Source organism: Pelodiscus sinensis, chromosome 9, assembly GCF_052426305.1.
Source record: "Pelodiscus sinensis isolate ZL-2025 chromosome 9, ASM5242630v1, whole genome shotgun sequence".
Taxonomy (NCBI): Eukaryota; Metazoa; Chordata; order Testudines; family Trionychidae; genus Pelodiscus; species Pelodiscus sinensis.
This window is the reverse complement of record NC_143060.1, coordinates 5865004-5882058: the sequence shown is the minus strand read 5'-3', so window position 1 is coordinate 5882058 and position 17055 is coordinate 5865004. Positions and strand designations below refer to the sequence as shown.

The window sequence follows — 17055 nt, the reverse complement described above, 5'->3', positions numbered from 1 at the left end:
AAACCCCATCGTGCTGATAGTATCTAACTGGTGGTTCTACAGTCTATAGACACAAGAGTGAAAGTCAGAGATGGGGATACAACATACAAGGAAAATAATAAAATAAGGAATTGGCACGGCATGGTTGGTTGGTTACATTGATGGGGCTGTTTTTAATTGACGCTAGAGACTAAGTGTAGGGAATGGGAAAGGAGAAGAGAAGAATATTCATGGCTTGTTACCTGTTTTGCCATGATTAGGAGGCTGTTTTGTAGATGTTATATCAAAGGTAGGTCTTAAAGTAATTTTCCAGGAGCCTGGGGGCCGCACCTAGTTTGTATAAAGCAGAAGATTGCAGCCTCCCCAGATTTCCTATTGCTGTCACCACCAACTTCATAATAAAACTGTGGTCTGTAGGGCTTGCAGGTTCCAGCATGCAAAGGCTGAATTTCATACAGAAACAAGTAATCTTTGGCCACATCTCACTAAAATTGAAGGCCTAGCGTACGGTACTGTGAAATTTTAGAAGCTGAACTGGGCTTGTGGATGGCACTATTTCCAATCCTAAGCAAAAGTGTTAGAAGTAGTGGCATCTATTTTCCATCTTCTCCCAGATATCGTCTGGTTTGCGCGCTTACATTTGGTTTCTGTAGTGCAGTGGAAGTAAAGCTGGGATCGTGTCAGCAAGTACGTTATGCCTCTGCTTAAAAAAAATAAAGTTGAGTGTTGGAAAACACTACAGGGAGTTGTTAAAACATGTTTAAATAGTTTTTAGGTTGGACAACTAGAAAAGTGGTGAAATTTTAACCTAGAAGCTTGGTGTTCACCTCTTGCTGTGCGTACATTGCAGCACATTAGCTCACTCGAGATTGCAATGGTAATTCGGTAGTAAGATAGTTTTTGAATGCTCTTGTGGAATTGAAGTGCATATGTGGAGCTTCTTAATTTTGTATTTGGGGGTTGCCTTGTTTGGTAGGGAAACTGCTACTATCCCCTGAACTGGATTTAAGAATATTGCTAAGCTGCTTCCTCTGCTTTCAGAGACATTAACTGCAATAATGGGGAGCCTATTTTATACTGTGAAACAAGCCTGAAGAATACTTTCACTGTATCAGGGTTCCTCCTGCAGAAGGGCAAGTGGTAAAGACATTGTTGCTTTGCAGAACAGCTGGGGTCCTGATTTTCATAAGAGTGGAGAGGATGTCTACTGTGTACTTGTACTGGTATTTATTTACAAGAGGAGGAAATGGAGGGAGTGTGCTTATCCCTGTTTGGGTTGGACAAGAAAGTGGATTTGCATAGCTTATGTTCATACTGATGGTGGAGGAGAAGTGTTAAAATGGAACAGACAGTTGAGGGGTATGCTTATATTGCAGTAGCACCTAAAAACCCCAGTTGAGTATCAGGATTTCACTGTGCTAGACACTGTACAAACATAAAACAGCTCCTTAGGGAAGGGCCTTACAATCTATGTAAGATAAGAGACAGCAGGTGACTGCAGAAGGCTGTGTACAAGGAAACTGACTGGTGAACTGCTCATTATCAAAAGCAGTGGACTCAGCACACTTGTTGATTCACCATTGCCAAGTTTCCTGAGAGTGGAAGGAGGATAATGAGGTGCCTTAGTGGATGTTTATGGGAAGCTTCTCCAATGCATGAGGAGCTACCTGGGAGAAACATGAAGATGCTTATTTGTAAATAAAACAATGGGTGATAAACACTAGGGTCATTGGCAGAATGGAGATGGGGCAACATCTTAATAGAGTACGAGGGAGAAAAGGCCATGGTGGGGCTTAAAAGCCAAGATTAGTGGTTCATATTTAGTGTAAGGATGCTGACATTAAAACTTCACACAACAAAATTACACATCACTTTTCATGTAAGTACCGTTGAACAGCCCAAGAATACTTAGATAGCTGAGGAGGACCATGTCCTGTATATCCCCTTAAGTTATCCAGGTGAAAAGTGAAAGAAAGCATGTGCATGGAGGTTATGTTCATCTTCCTGGTTTGCATCAAAACATTTTGAGCAAAGAATAAGGATAGAATGATGGCTGTGCACTGTAGACGCACATCCGAATCCTTCAGTTCATCACGTCCACAGGTTTCTGGCAATCTGGCTGCATGGCGTTTCGTTAACAAAAGATTGGTTTGCAAATCAGTCTTTCCGATTCTGCAGTTGAGCATAGCTGGAATTTATGGGGCTATTTCTGTTTCCAGAGCGTAGCTACCATAGGTAGTACTCTAACCAGTGTTGCCCATGATGTTGAGGCTATGCAGACGGCAATGGAAGAACACAAGAAAATCACAGAGAGACTCCAGAATGACATGGTAAGGACAATTCCGATTGAAGAATTAAATATTAGCTAAATAATGTGTAGTAAAGCTTAATGTGAACTATACGAAGTGCTGTGTAACCTGGAAAATAATGAATATTTAAAGATCTCTGCAAGATGCTAGCTGGTATAATATAATAGCTAATAGTCTTCATATGGCACCCACTGTGCAGAAATCAGAGCATATTTCCTTGAAGCCAAAATCTCTGTTCCCTCCATAGGTTTGCAAGACCAGAAATACCAGTTATCTATTGTGTAGGTGTGAAGTCTCAGCAAGGCTCTATTCCACCAACATGCTGCAGAGTACAGTTTGTTGTGGCTCTCTGCACAACAACTTAAGAACAAGGGTGGGAGGGATTGTGGTGATGCTGGGCGTGTGCTGCGATGAATGAGCCTCTAGTCCAAATCAAGAGGCATACACTGGAAATACAGGTTCACTAATATCAGCTGAAACTCTAAAGGTTCAACTATCTGAAATCTCAATTTATTGTTAACGTTCAGTCTTCCTGCCCCAGTGGGAATGGATGTTTGTAAACTAACTTCTCCTGCTATGGCAGGAAACACTTCAGAAACACCATAATGCTAATTGATTTGTTCAATTCTGCGAATCCTGTTTTTGTTTTATAGTAGGGTTAACTCTCCAACACTGACAACCAGCAGTTCTTTGTGCTATGTATTGGAAAATCATTGGCGCTGATTCTAATAAACTATGCAGTTTGGTCTTAATTTTTGTTAACTGAAGTATGTGTGTGAAAGGGAAAATTGCTAATATATGGCCACTGTTTTAATTAAACTTCAGTCTGGACGCTACCTGTTTGATAAAATAGAAGTTGTGCATTTTGTACTAGTATACTTAATATTGCACGCACAAGCAACATATGGTTCAAAATGTGTAACTTGCCAATAGTTTAGTAAAATTTTGGAAGTTATGTCTACAGTCTTTGACTAGCCTCAAGTTACATTGACAAATATTTTTCTGCATCTATGAAACTTCTGCTTCTTTTTGTCAGAATGAATACACCAAAGGAAATGTCGAAAAACAGTTGTCTTCACTTTCCGGCACTGTCAGTCCAAGAATTACCAATAGAAATCAGACCGAGAATTGTACACAGGTATTTCTTGCTTTGCCATTACATGCCAGCAAACCTTGCAACTAGTACAAATACAATTGATATTTTCCCTTGTGCTCTTCAATATTGTAGTACATTATTGTTAAGTATGTTCATGTCAAGATTGAATTTTAATAGAATCCATGTGAGCCAAATGCTGGATTGTAATGATACTCCTGTAATGTTTTCCCATAGTAGTGTTTCTGCATGTAACTCTAGGTGGATTTTTATAGTGCCTCCTAAAATGGCATTTTTCATAGCTTTACTAGGAATACAGTGCAAGACAGTGGACTGCGAAGGCTTAGTAACTGGTGGTTGAAAAAAGTTAGGTGTAGCTTGTAGTAGAAGTATGACTAATGATTTGAAATAGAACCTGGCTGTAATGTCAGGTACTTGCCTGTCAGCTTGAGCAAAAGAGGGAGAGGCAGGTGGTGAGTCATTTTGAAGGTGGTAAAGTACAGAAATAGGGCTTAGAAAAAAGTGATTTGTACATATGATTAGACAGAAATAGCAGGAGTGGGAGGGAAATTAGTGTGTGTATTTTTAATACAAACGATGCCAACTTCAACTATGAGCATTGTCTGTGTTTTTGGCTAACACAAGTAATTGGTATTGTGCCTAAGGATTTGCGTTGAAACATTAGGTCAATGGATCCTTCAGCTAACACCATGATGCCTGTTATAATCAGAGTATTCATTGGCAGCAATGAGTTTTAGCAGTAGGAAATCGCATTTTCAAACAAAGGCTAAAGTGACTCATTCTAGCCTTCCTCCCTGTCAGGCAGTTCCAACTACAAAGCAGTGTGGGTGGTTCTGAGGCCCTTCAGAGAAGGATATTTGGTTGAATTGAGCCAGTCTCTGTTTCCTTAACTGAAATAATGCTGTGGCTGTGTTTCTGAACAGTCATAGTTGGATAACACTACTCGCTTTCTTTTTATTTCAGGATAATCTGTTCCTGCATGCCATGGTAGAAGAGATAAATGCTTCCTTAGTGGTGTATCAGAAGCTCAATGATCTAAAGCTTCTAAGTGTGGATACAGCAATCAGTAATATAAGTCGAAGGGTTACATTGTTAGAAAACCATGTGGCTGCCATGAATACGTTGGAAAGCAGAGAGAATTTGTCTACTAGTGTGGTAAGTGGTCAGTGACCATGTGTGCCTGCTTGCCTTGAGAAGGGTACTTAAGTGGCTGAGGGTGCTTTCTGTGCAGCAGTTCCAGTCTGCAAGAGGCTAAGGCGGCCTTTGGCTACACTGGGCATGGCCTAATCCAGCAAAGTGTGGGTAAGGACTAGTGATCCCTCTAAGATTTTCCATCCATGAGCGGAGTGCGTTTTGTCTTGTGCACCAATATTGAGATCGTGTGCGCTTGTTCGGATGGGTGCCACTGTAGCACCCAAATTAATAATACATATCTTATATCTTATAAACCTTTCCCCTTTCCCCTCTGCTGACATGTCTCCCACCCTGTCCTTGCTCCATCTGCTCCCTGGTGCCTATTGCTGCCCCTCGCCACCCACCTTCCTCTGCTGTCCTAGCTCTTTCCCTTCTTACTCTCCTCAGCCCTCCCCATCCTCTCTGACTCCTGCACCTGTCCTTCCCTCCCACCCCCATGTCTACCCCTCCTCTGACCCCACTCTGATCATCTGTAGCTGCCTCCCCAATCCCCTCACGTAACACCTCCGGCCACCCACCTGCCCTGCCTCTCTCTGCTGCCTGTCCCTCCACTCTCCTCTCTGTGTCTGCCCTTCTGCTTCACCCCCCCAATCCCTTGGCACCTGCACCTTTCCTTAACCCCTGCATCCTTCTGGTGCTGCCTCCTTCTCTCACTGCCCCTGCCCTCCCAACACCCGCCCCCCTTGCCCTCTTTCTCTCTGGTGCCCACCCCCTCATCACCCTCTGCCCTAGTTCTCCTCACGCCCCTCTGCTCCCTCACAAGACTTGTTCCTTCCCCTGCCTTCCTTGTGCCCGTCTCTCCTTTCAAACCCTCTTCTCCTGACACCCACTCCTCCCCTCTCCTCTTCCTTCCTATTGCCCCTCCCCTTTCTTCTTCTTGTGTAACCCTGTCCCCTCCCTTTTCCTAGCCCCACTGGCACCTTCCCATTCCCTGCCCCACTCCTCCTGCCCTTTCCCCTCATTGTCTTCTCTTCTCCCCCTGGCATTTGTCTCTCCTCCACCCTTCCCCTTGGTGCCTTCCCCTTTCTTCTCCTGCCCTGCCCTCCTCCTCTCCCCTCAGCACAAGCCCCTTCCTTTTTGCACCCCAGCTTCCACTTCGTTCTCCTTCTGCGCCTTCCCTCACCTTCTGCCTTCCTGACACCTGCACCACTCAATCCTCTCTAGGCCCCCTGGTACCAGGGTGGGGCAGGATGGCGGGAGGTTGCCCTGTGGGCTGGGGCTGGATCTGGGGCCGAAGTGCTATTTTTAGTACCCTGGCACCAACCCAGGAGCAGCTGCACCATGGCCCCAACTCCAGTCCCGGCACACTGGGCAGCTGCCCGCCACGCAGTCCAGCTTCGGGAGCGGCTGGAGCCAGGGTTGCATGACGTTTTGTGGGGCCAGGACCCCACAGTATTAAAAATAGCACCACAGCCATAGCTCCAGTCCTGGTACATGGGGTGTGGTCATGTGGCGGGCACCTGCCTCGTGTGCCGGGACTAGAGCCGAGACCATGGTGCAGCTGCTCCTGGGCCGGGGCATAGTGCAATTTTTAACATTGTGGCCGTGACTCAAACTCTGGCAGCCACCACAGCTCTGGGGAAGGGCTGAAGCTAAGGCCAGGGCCACATGGTGACTGTCCAGCTGCTCCTAGGGCAGAGCAGCCGCCCGCCACTGTGCAGCTCTGCTAAGGAGGTGGGTGGGAGTCAAATTGTTGGTGAGCGCCCACGCAGGCATGCATCTTAAAGGGAACTATGGTGGGGGGGTTATGACCCCATTACGAAGCTGGCATTAAAATTGCTGGAGCTAAGGGCTGAAGCCAAATTCAAAGGGCTTCAAGTCTGGGTGATGGGGCTCAGGTTACAGCCACCCCACTTGGGGCTAAAGACCTTCGATAGGCCCCCCAGATATGCACTCCCAGTGCAGTGGAACTTGGGCTCTTATTTGGGCCCCCCTCCCCTCCCGGTTCCAGGCCGCTCTAGTAATTTTTGTTGCCAGAAGCGGTCACGATGCAATGACATTTGAGAGCTACTGGGTAACTTAAAGGAAAAGTGTCAAGCTGATGCTTTGAGAGGTTTCATACTTGATTTAAAAGGAAGTTGGACATTTCAGCTGCTGTTGAGATCTTAAGTGGCAACCTTAAAAATGTTGGCATGTTGAAACTGAGACAATTCTTCCACCAACCTATTAAAATCTAGGCCATTCTGGGTATGCTGCTATCTTGGACTGCCTCTGTGATAGGGTTTCCAAGTGTAAGGGATATGCTGATGGAACACTGTGTAAGAATTTCATTATATAAATCTCATTAACATTTAAGGCATACGAATAAATTTGTGCTGAAATTAATTTTTAAGACTATATAAGGTAAGACTTCCAATGCCATATTTGTTCTTTTCATTTAAATATATTACTTAATCCAATTTTTGCCTGCAGGGTCTTAGTTATTTGTTGGAAGGCAGAAGAAGTTGCCAAATCCATGCAGGAAATTCTTCAGAAATATGTTTCACATAGTGTGATCATGAGAATTAACCTCTTAATATTAATGTGGTTCTGTATTTGTTGTAAACTTGATTCTATTTTTACTACTACATGCATGCCCGGCTTGAAGGAAGCCAACTTCATAATGGAAGACTTTAAGCAAATGTCTTTCATTTTTCTTCAGGTGGGTAATATAACTACCTCCCCAAAGGAGGAAAGCCAAGATCAACCAGAGAATGCAACTGGTGCAGAAAAAGCACTGAATATAAAGGTAAACAGAGAAATCTATAATCATGTTGATGAGTAGATCATGCAATTAGTCATTTCCAATCATATTTATTTGGGTCATTCAGATACTAATTATATTTTCAAAGACAATGAAGTAGCAAAGTAACTTTCCCACAACATTGTATGAGCAAAAAAAGATTTATGATGGAACAAAATTAGTAATAGGGTCAGACTCTGTCATCTTGCAATCTATGAAAGTGTGCACATGATTCAAGCTGCAGGATCCAGATGCCCAGTAACTACATCTCCCTCTGCAACTTGCAAGGTAGCTGCACTCAACAGGAATATTGCAACTTGAGGAGACTCAGAGGAGCCAGAGACTTGGCAGACAGCCTTTGGCACATCGACATTTTACTAATAGAGAGCAGGACAAACATGGCATGTTTTATGGCTCAGCAAAAACCTTCCCTCAAGTAACAAACTCGAAAGACTAAGTGGGAGCATCTCTAATAGACAAACAAAACAACACTCTGATTATGCAGCAAGAGCTGAACTGTGGAGGCTGGGGAGTTATTTCTGGAAAAGAGTTCATTCTTTTGTGTCCAGTATATAAACGGTGAAGGGTGCATAGATGCACAAGAAATGCTTGTGCACTGGTTTAAAAAACAACAAGCCTGTAATATTCGGAGTGGTATTTGCTATAGAACAAATGCCTTCAGTAACCATGTTTTTGTAACTCTTGTGTAATCTTGATTTATATGCCCAGTCTGTGAGATAAGGGCCAGAGAATGGATAGACTGAGCAAAAAGTTTGAAGGGGAGAGTGTGGTAAAATTTAAAAGGGGTTTAGATCAGTGTTCCCTGTAAGATGAGTGCTTGGGTGGCCACCCACGAGAGATTCAGTGTGCCCACAGCCAGTAAGATGTGTTTCTTTTGGTGGTGCACATCTGCATTTGCCTAGGTGCACATAACATTTATTCTGCACATGATTAGAAAAAATAGAGGGAATGCTGTTGTAGATGGCTGAAATAATTCCTAAGACATCCTAAGATTCAGTGAGTTGATTTAACTTACGAACAAGATCTCAAGTTCAGTTGTGCGTGTGGTGGTTGGATTTTAGTACATGGCTTAAATCCTATGTTCATTGTAAGAAAATTAACAAAATAGGTCCCATGTGACAAATGAACTCTCTCTAAAAGGTTTTTCAGTTCATTTGACAGGAATTTGGTAATTTATAACTTCTGCATCCCACCACGACAATCAGCGATGCATGAGCACTTATAAAATAAGCAGTTGAAACCTTACTGTGCAGCTCAACTAATGTGTCAAAAGCTTGCTCCATGGCACATTGGGAAAATGTAGTAAACAAAGATTTTAGTCCACATTAGACACTTTACATTTAGATACATAATAGTAGTAAATAAAGATTGATTTTGTTTAGAAATAGATAATGTAAGAAGTATTTTTTGCCTGTTCTTTTAGATCCAAGTTCTGGTATTAGAGCCTGTGTAGTACTTAGATGGAATATAATTCCCTGAAATTTTTTGTTCCCTCTTAACTAAAACTTCCTTGTCCTGGAAACACACACAGCCTCTCAGAAGTATACAGCTCTGTTGTAAAGTGAATTCTCTCTACTTGCTGTGCTGTATTTGCCGAAGAAAGGTTGTTCTTAAGAAATATTTTCCTGTTTTGTGCAGACAATAGAACACGTAGATTCTCAGGTATCAAAACTAAGAGAGAAGCTTCAGCTGATCAATGCTCTCACAAATAAGCCAGAAAATGAAAAACTTCTTGAGGCATCAAAAAGAGGTGAGACTATTGTGTAGTAATGTCACGTAAATCTGAAAGATTACTTTATAGTTCAAAAAATAAGTAGCAAAGGTGAATAATTAATATTTTCTTACTATATTAGTCAAAGACCATGTGTTGTTTAAAATAATAAGAATTTGATGGTACTAAAACAGAGAGCTCTTGCTTCGAGTTCAAAATATAATGTGGAGAAATTAAATGAGGTTTCCCCACCATGCTTAGAAGAACCCCCTAAACTTATGCCGTGTCTCATTTCCATTTATGTAAGTAAATATATAGGACCTTATTCGCATAGAATGAAATGTTGCTTAGTAGTCTATTAGTGCCATGAAGTCATTTTAATATTAATTGGTGCTTAGTAGCCAAATTAAGTGTACTGCTCTTTCCAGTCCTCCAAACATGTATGTCAAATGGCCACTCTCTACTGGAGTTGAACCTTGCTAATTCTCATTTGCATAATTGGTAAACTTGGTAGTTCCTTCCCAAAAAAGAGGATTTTCTCTCACCAGAAAGAGAGAAGAGCAACAGTGAGATCTGCATAGGAATTAGGAAAATGGCCTATCTCCAAAAAATGTAGCACCACATGATGCAGAAGAAGGTGCAAGACACCCTGAAGTGGACAATTATGGTTTCTAGCCTAGGGGTGTTAAAATGTGTGTGTTCAAATAAATTACTTGCTTGCCCCTCCTGCAGTCACCCACACCCTCGCTCCCATACTGCTGCCTCTGCCTCATTGGCTGCCCAGGCTCATTGGTTAACTGTTCACGGCTACACTTTCAAATCCCTAATGTAGCCATTAGGAAACTTTGTTCTTTAGCCCCTCAGCTAGAGAACTGCTTATGCCCTGAAGTGCAGTCAAACTGCAAGCATTTATAACACTTGTGTAAAATTTTTAACAGCTGGGAAAATGCAGACTGCTACATCAAAGCCTCCAAATCTTCCAAAACTTGCATCAAGATCGGTTGGAGGCAACATGGAGAGAAATGGACACCCAAGTCGCTTGTCGTTACCAGGAATTGCCACCATAAAAGGTAAATCTTGGCCTGCATGTTTGATTTTCATAAACACTTCCTGTACACGCAGACTAACAGACCGTGCATAGTTGTTGTATAATATCGCTCGGACTGAACGTGGGAGTTGTTCGTGAAAGGGAACCTATAGAACAGGGCTGGGCAAGATGTGGCCCATGAACTGGATCCAGCCTGCAGACCACCCTACCAAGACCCTCAGACACAGAGCAGCCTCGCCCCGCTTTAAACAACTGGCTGCTCCCTATGGCACTGCTCTGAGTGCTGGGGACACTTGCCAGTGGGAGCAAAGAAATTGTGCTGGGGGTGGCTGCAGTGCACAGATCCTCTCCCCCATTCCCTGGCACCTAGAGCAGAGAGCTACAGGGAGCAGCCAGGTGTTTCTAACAGCCTGGGGTTGCAGCAGGTAGGGAGCTTGCCTTGGGGTCCTGCAGCGCTGCTGGCCAAGAGCCACCTAGGTAAGCACCTCTGAGCCAGAGCCTACCTCTAGCAACCCAGTCCCTCCCATCCCAACTCACTAGCCCAGGCCAACACCCCCTATTGCCCCAGATCACCAAACCCCCCTGCGCTACCCTCTCCCAGGTCACATCTCCTTCCCAGACACTGCACTCCTACTCTACTCTCCCAAGCCGGAATCCTCTCCTGCACCCATGCTGCCTGCTGGACCCTGCATCCGAGTCCCCTGCCCCAGATCACAATCCTCTCCTTCACCCAAACTCTCTTAGACGCCATACCCTCTCCTAGTACCTACCCCCACGCTCCCTCGTGCACCCAACTTCCATGCCAGACCCTGCACCCCCACCATAGAAAAGTGCAGCCCTTGGCCACTTTCCAAAATCTTGGCTTGCCCCGCCCCCGCCATCACAAATTACTGCCCATCCCTGGTATAGAAAGTATGTTGGCAAGTCAAGGAGAAAGAAGAATAGCTGGAAGGAGATGGGCTTTAGTGATTTGGAGGAGAGGGGGCCCTTCCATGAAATGAAAGACTGTTTTGTGTACAAGGGGTCTCATGCAAGATGTATCAAGCAGGATGGGGGAGAAAGAGAGGAATGGAAGGTGTCAAGGGTGCGAGATATAGCTGTAAGATGGTGCAAATTGGCATTGGTAAAAATGTAATGTTTTAGCTTCAGAAAATGTGTGGAGAATAGACACTTGTCCCTCCATCTGAGCTGCATAGAAAGTACAGCAACTTTAACTCCAAGACTTCTATCATGGATGGTAAACTAAGTCCTCATGTTTTTATCAAGGTTTGGTTGTAGGAGTGAGTTAAGTATAAGTAGAAATATCAATTTAAACGCTTTTGTGTTCAGCTTTACTAAGTGAAATACTCCTTCACCAGAGCTTATACTTGCAATCTGAATTGTCATGGTTACTGGTTTGCGCTTTGTGTTGAATCTACTGTATGTATACAAAGAACATCTTCTAAAGTTTTGTTTAGCTTTCCAGGCTTGGAGTGGGCCCTATAATGTAGTAAAATAGGAGCAGAACTTGTACTATAATTTCATGTAATTTAAGAGCTTGCTCCTTACAGCTGTTTACCCTTCTTGCAGATCTTCAGGGTTTGTTTGAAAAGACAGATCAAGGCATTGATGGAAAGCTATCCCTGGAAGATCTCCAAACTCTGGTTGGCTTTGCCATACAGGAGTCACAGAGCTTGAAGGAATTTGATACAGACGGGGATGAAAAATATTCATTACCAGAACTGAGATTAGCTTTAGGTGTATAGCAAACACATTTAGAAACGCAGTATTGATGAAGTTTACTATAGCTACTGAAAACTGCAAAAGCTACATCTGCACTTTGCGCAGTGTTCTTCAGATCTTTGGAGCTAAACTTAATGTACTTGTTGCCACCTTTTTTAATTTGCATTCTTTGAATATATTTAAGACTTTTAAAGGGTTTTATCAATGGCATAATGTTAGGAAGTTCTTTCAAGATTCCAGGAAGCTCGTAAAGTCAAACTACATTAGGAATTTTCACCCAACATTTTCTTTCCCTTAAGGGGCATTCTTGGGTTTAAATTGGTACACAGGGACAAACCCATGTTTTATAGTTCACATAAATTTGCCTTAAATTAGAGAGCTGCACTTTATATAGAGCCAGAAGAGATCTGTCTTTTAAAGATAGGCCTTTTCTGCTTGTAAATATTTGAAATAGGATAAATTATGCATATTGTAGGGGTGTGTGTTTTCAGGGCTGTGTTGATAACCATGCTGGTGTGTAAACCATAAATGTCGGATAGTCTGTAGGCAGAGGGTATTTCAGTTTCCACTTGGATTTTAAATTGCCAGTGCATCCAGGGATGGAATTTGAGTTCAAAGTGAGGCAGATGCAAGGCATGAATTCTCATGCTTTCATTTGAAGAGGTAAGGCATGAGAAACTTAATTGTTCGGTGTTTTTTACATTCTGGGCCCATCAGAATAATGACACGACTGGTATTAGATAAGGTAACTGCTTCTTACCCAGTTCTAATTTTGTTGCATTCAGGATTATAATTTGTGGGAGGAGGGTGGCGATAAGAGGGAAATATTGGAACATTTTAATTGACTCTTAAAATTTAAAAGCAAGCTTGTCACCTGAAGCTGCTGCCGGCTACCATCATGACAAATTGTTTGCACCCTTATAGTCCCTGTATCTGGCAGGCTTCCATGCATGAATATGGTTTTCCTGACTGGTCATTGGGGTTATTTTCAACAGGATGCTGTTAGGCTATCCACAACCAAGAGCAGTTTGTTTCTGAACATGCCTCTTTTGTGCTGCAGCGTCACCCACAGATTGGAAAGCCTACACTAAAGAGAGCTTGCATGCAATTTCCTTGCTGTGTGACTGTTCACAGTTCTTAGGCTCTTCAGATGACTGTATATTCTTCTCGTTTAAAGGGGGATAAAAGGCAGGTGTGGGTGCAAGAGTAAGAATAATTTTTTTTATTGATGAGTGCAATATAAATTTTCTTCTTTAAATTTGCTATGGCCTTGAAACAAATATCCACATCCAGAGAAGAACATACTAATATTGCCATTTGGTCTTTCGAATTGATTTAGTGCACTGTGAAATACAGTGATAGTCTCGTAACATGGGCTATCTGGAAGTCTGTTCATAGTTGTTAATTTTATGTTACTTTGAATGGGATGTTTATAATTTTTACAAGAAAATATTCTATGGAAGTATTCAAATCAGTCAAGAATTTCCAAAATAGAACTCTTTCCTAGATGATCTAGTCAATTTCACCATCACTTGTAGGTCCTGCTTCAGGCATGTTGGCTTTGCCCAATAGGAAGATGCTTTCATTGATGTGAACTTTTGAAATGCAGTATAACCTGGCTTCTAAGCCAAGTAGAAGTTGACACTAGCTTCTTCTGACCAGTTTCCACACCCCTTTTATACACTTCTGTATAAATTCCTTAACCAAATAAAATTCTAGCAATAAAAAAAAATAATCATTCTGGTATTTTATTTGTACATACTGTATCATAGCTTTGTCAGAATTTGCACAGTATTTTTGGAAGATTTATTTGTATGAAACAAAACTTAGTTAAAAGGTAAAAATTAGGATTGTGTATAATGAAAACTTTAAACATTTTCCTTGTATTTTGTTTTAATTTTGCAGGGCTCTTCCCTAGTGAGAAATCTTACTCTAACAAAACTCTCTGAAGAGAGTGTGCATATTGCTGATCGCTAATATTTTTGTATCTGTAAATATGGCCGTGGTACTGAATTGATCAATTATTGAAGCACTAAGACACGAGACCGTTCTGTGGTACTGATTAGCCTTGGTTAATATGAGTCTTGGATACATAGTGCCATCTCCAGAACCATTAATTGGCATTGCCTCAAAATTTTCAGCCTTTCCGCGATAATGAAATAAACATGTACAATGAATTGAACCAAATAGGACTGCGGACTAGTTTTTTATTTAATTTGGGCCAGCAGGCAGCCATCCCCATCTCAAAGTATTGCTCAGTATCTAGATGGTCAAGACTTGTACTGCTTCTCATTTGCCACTAATGTTATCAACCCATATGCTGGCCTAAATTGTTAGGTAGCAGACTTTGTCTGAAAGTCCAAAGACATGATCTACACTAGTGTTTGATAGGTCACTGGTAACTGCAGGCTTGTTAAACACTTTCCTATATTTACTCTAAGCAAGGAGAGCTGACTGGTCTACATTTGTACCACCTGCCACTAGTGAGAAATCAAGCCAAAAAGGCTCATCAAGCCACAGCTGGTATGGCTTTTAAAATCATGTTTTGTCAGCTATGGGCCTTAATGCCCCCTTCTGCACAACTAGAACAGCTGTTGCAAAATGAAACCATGGGCTAGTTCATGGCAGATACATGCATCCCAGATTGTAGTCTTTCACTGTGGTTAACACCATGGATTCCAATGTAGTTACCCTAGGAAGGCTCATCCATGGTCACTAGGATGCAATACTTAAAAGGAGATGCTGCCACAGAAGTAGCAGTAAAGCTTTTATACCTTGACTAATTGAAAGCCCTATCATGAAAGTGTTACGTCTGAGAAGCAGAGGTGGCTTTAAGGAGATGGGTTTACTTTGGGAGAGTAGATGGAGAAGTGAACCCAACAGAGGTTTTAGCAGTGGAAGGTTAGAAAAAAGTTGCTTCTAAGCAGTGGGAAAGGTCAGGAGAGAAGGTACATCACTTTATTAAATGGGCTTTTACAATCACTATGACTTTTAATGCTCTTAACTTAGGGCAGGGCTACACTACAAGGACAGGTTGATTTAAGCGAACTCAAATGGACACAGCTTAGCTTTATTTATGTGGGGACCACACTGCAGGGGATCAGCAGGAAAAACTCTCCTGTCAACTTCCTTACTCGATCTGCTAGAATACCGGAGTCAACAGGAGAGTGATTGGCTGTCAATTTAGTGGGTCTTGACTAGAGTCACTAAGCTACCCCGGTGGATTGATTGCTACAGCGTGGAGTCCTCCTGAAGCAAAGACAAACCCATAGGGATGTAGACTTTCGTGTTTGAGAATATCTACTTGAGAGAAGCCTCTGTACTCCTGTTAAACTAGTACTAAAGCGCCTCCATTATTGTCCAGAATTCTTAAAACCCCATTTTAGAACCTATCCTAGCATTGTAAATAATTTCCAAGTTGTTTTGCATTGGGTTTTTTTTAGTTTATTCTCTGTATACATTACATTCTTGCCTGCTAATTTGTTTTTAAACTTTGATTTACTAATCTTGGTTTTTAAACTCAAAAGTACACAAGGACCATTTTGTGAATTTTAGTTTACCTGACCTTTCCTGTACAATAAGTGAAATGTTGGCTTTATTTGAATAAAGTTTGACCTATTTGGAACTGTACTGAGGCTTTTTGAGATCTGTATATGGAGTAAATTAAAGCTAGTTTTAGCTACTGAGTTCTGCGCATGTCATTATGTAATAACAGTTTAATTTATCGAAATAAAATATTTAAATTTTGTAGTGTGCACGTGAGTAAATCATTTGTGGAATAACCAATTCTAGCGTGATCAGCAGTTAAAATAAAAAAATGTGAAATCAGCTTCACTTTCCCTGGTGTGTTAAATGTTCAACTTTAGCACATGGGAACTGATGATGAATCCTTTTTATTCTGTTCAGAGTCTTAGCCCACCCTTATCGCCATAGCGTCAAGAGAACCTTCCAGAAGTGCATTAAACTTTGACTGACATTTATTATGTGTAATATTTTATTCTATTTTTTCCTCTCCAAGGGAAAAATGTTGTGATTTTAATAATTTTATATCTGCTACATTTGCTGTTGAAGACAAGAATAAAGAAATATACCCTGTACAGGTTGAATTTCTCTAGTCCGGCACCCTCAAGACCTGACCAGTTGCGAACGAGAGAATTTTCTGGAACATGGGATGTCAATATTGTCTAGCAACATTACCAACACTTCCACTGCTTATTGGACTGTTAGAGGCTATTTTAGAGGTAAATTAGAGCTAAATAATAGCGCAGAACACTGAGTCAGGACTGGTAGCTGTAAACAAACTTTATGACACTGCGGGAAACTTGGCCACATCCATGAAGAGTGAATATCCAGCTAACTAAAATAATTCCGAACAATGGACGTTTCCAGACCGGAGTGTTCTAGACTAGAGAGGTTCAGCCTGTACTTGGAAAGCAATATTTGAGGCAATTCTTTCAGCAGTGTCTTCCATAATTAGGACAAAAAGGAGTTACGAATACTGGTTAAAATTGTGGACAAGTGTGTCTGTTCAAACTAGAGGTAGCTGGAAAAAAAGTGGGGCTTTTTATAAACGGGCTATCTCAAACTTTTAAAACATCCAGGAAATATTGGGAAAACTCTGTTCCAATTTAACTTTAACCGTGCAGATTTTTGATGGGCAAACTAATCTAGCTTAAGTTGAAGACAGAGGGAGTTTGAACATCAAGGATTTAAATCCTTTTAAAAGTCCAGGTCCGAACTCCATGACTTCACTGGAGCCAGGATTTCACCAGTTTTAAAATGGAGCCATGACATTTTCTCCATAATTGAGTAGCAACACAAAATAAGGTTTTAGCATGGATTGCCCTTCGTAACCCCCGTTATGACAGGATGAAAAATGCCAAAGCAGTTTTGTATGTGAGGCTGAATTTAAAAAAAAAATTAAACTGAAAGGGGGGGGGCTACAACTCATTTAATTGATGGAGTAAGCTCTCAATTGCTTATTTGAGAGTGAGCTTTGGCCAAGAGTCTGGATGTGGAAATAAGAGGTGGTGTATTCTGTACTAGTCAGAGTAGTGCAAAGCAAACCGCCAGGCTGGGCAGATGGGCTTGTGTGGCGTTCTGAGGAGGAATCAGATAACCAGTTTTACCTTAACTTGAGATGTACATATAGGAAGTTGACATTGGAGGGGTTCAGGTTGAATTCCCTCAAAGGGGGAAGTATCTCTACTGAAGCCCCCAAGTGTCCTGTGAGTA

The 17055-nt window shown here is 42.0% G+C and overlaps 1 protein-coding gene across 1 annotated transcript in view; it reads left to right on the top strand.

The window, feature by feature from the left end:
* Positions 1-15575, top strand: part of EFCAB14 (EF-hand calcium binding domain 14) — a 29903-nt gene extending 14328 nt beyond the window's left edge. Inside the window, exons 5-11 of the mRNA XM_075935921.2 lie at positions 2199-2309; positions 3325-3426; positions 4366-4557; positions 7238-7324; positions 8978-9089; positions 9989-10120; positions 11668-15575. Coding sequence (XP_075792036.2) covers positions 2199-2309; positions 3325-3426; positions 4366-4557; positions 7238-7324; positions 8978-9089; positions 9989-10120; positions 11668-11843 — 912 coding nt within the window. The 3' untranslated portion in view covers positions 11844-15575. The remainder of the gene's footprint in view (positions 1-2198; positions 2310-3324; positions 3427-4365; positions 4558-7237; positions 7325-8977; positions 9090-9988; positions 10121-11667) is intronic.
* Positions 15576-17055: the final 1480 nt, after the last annotated feature.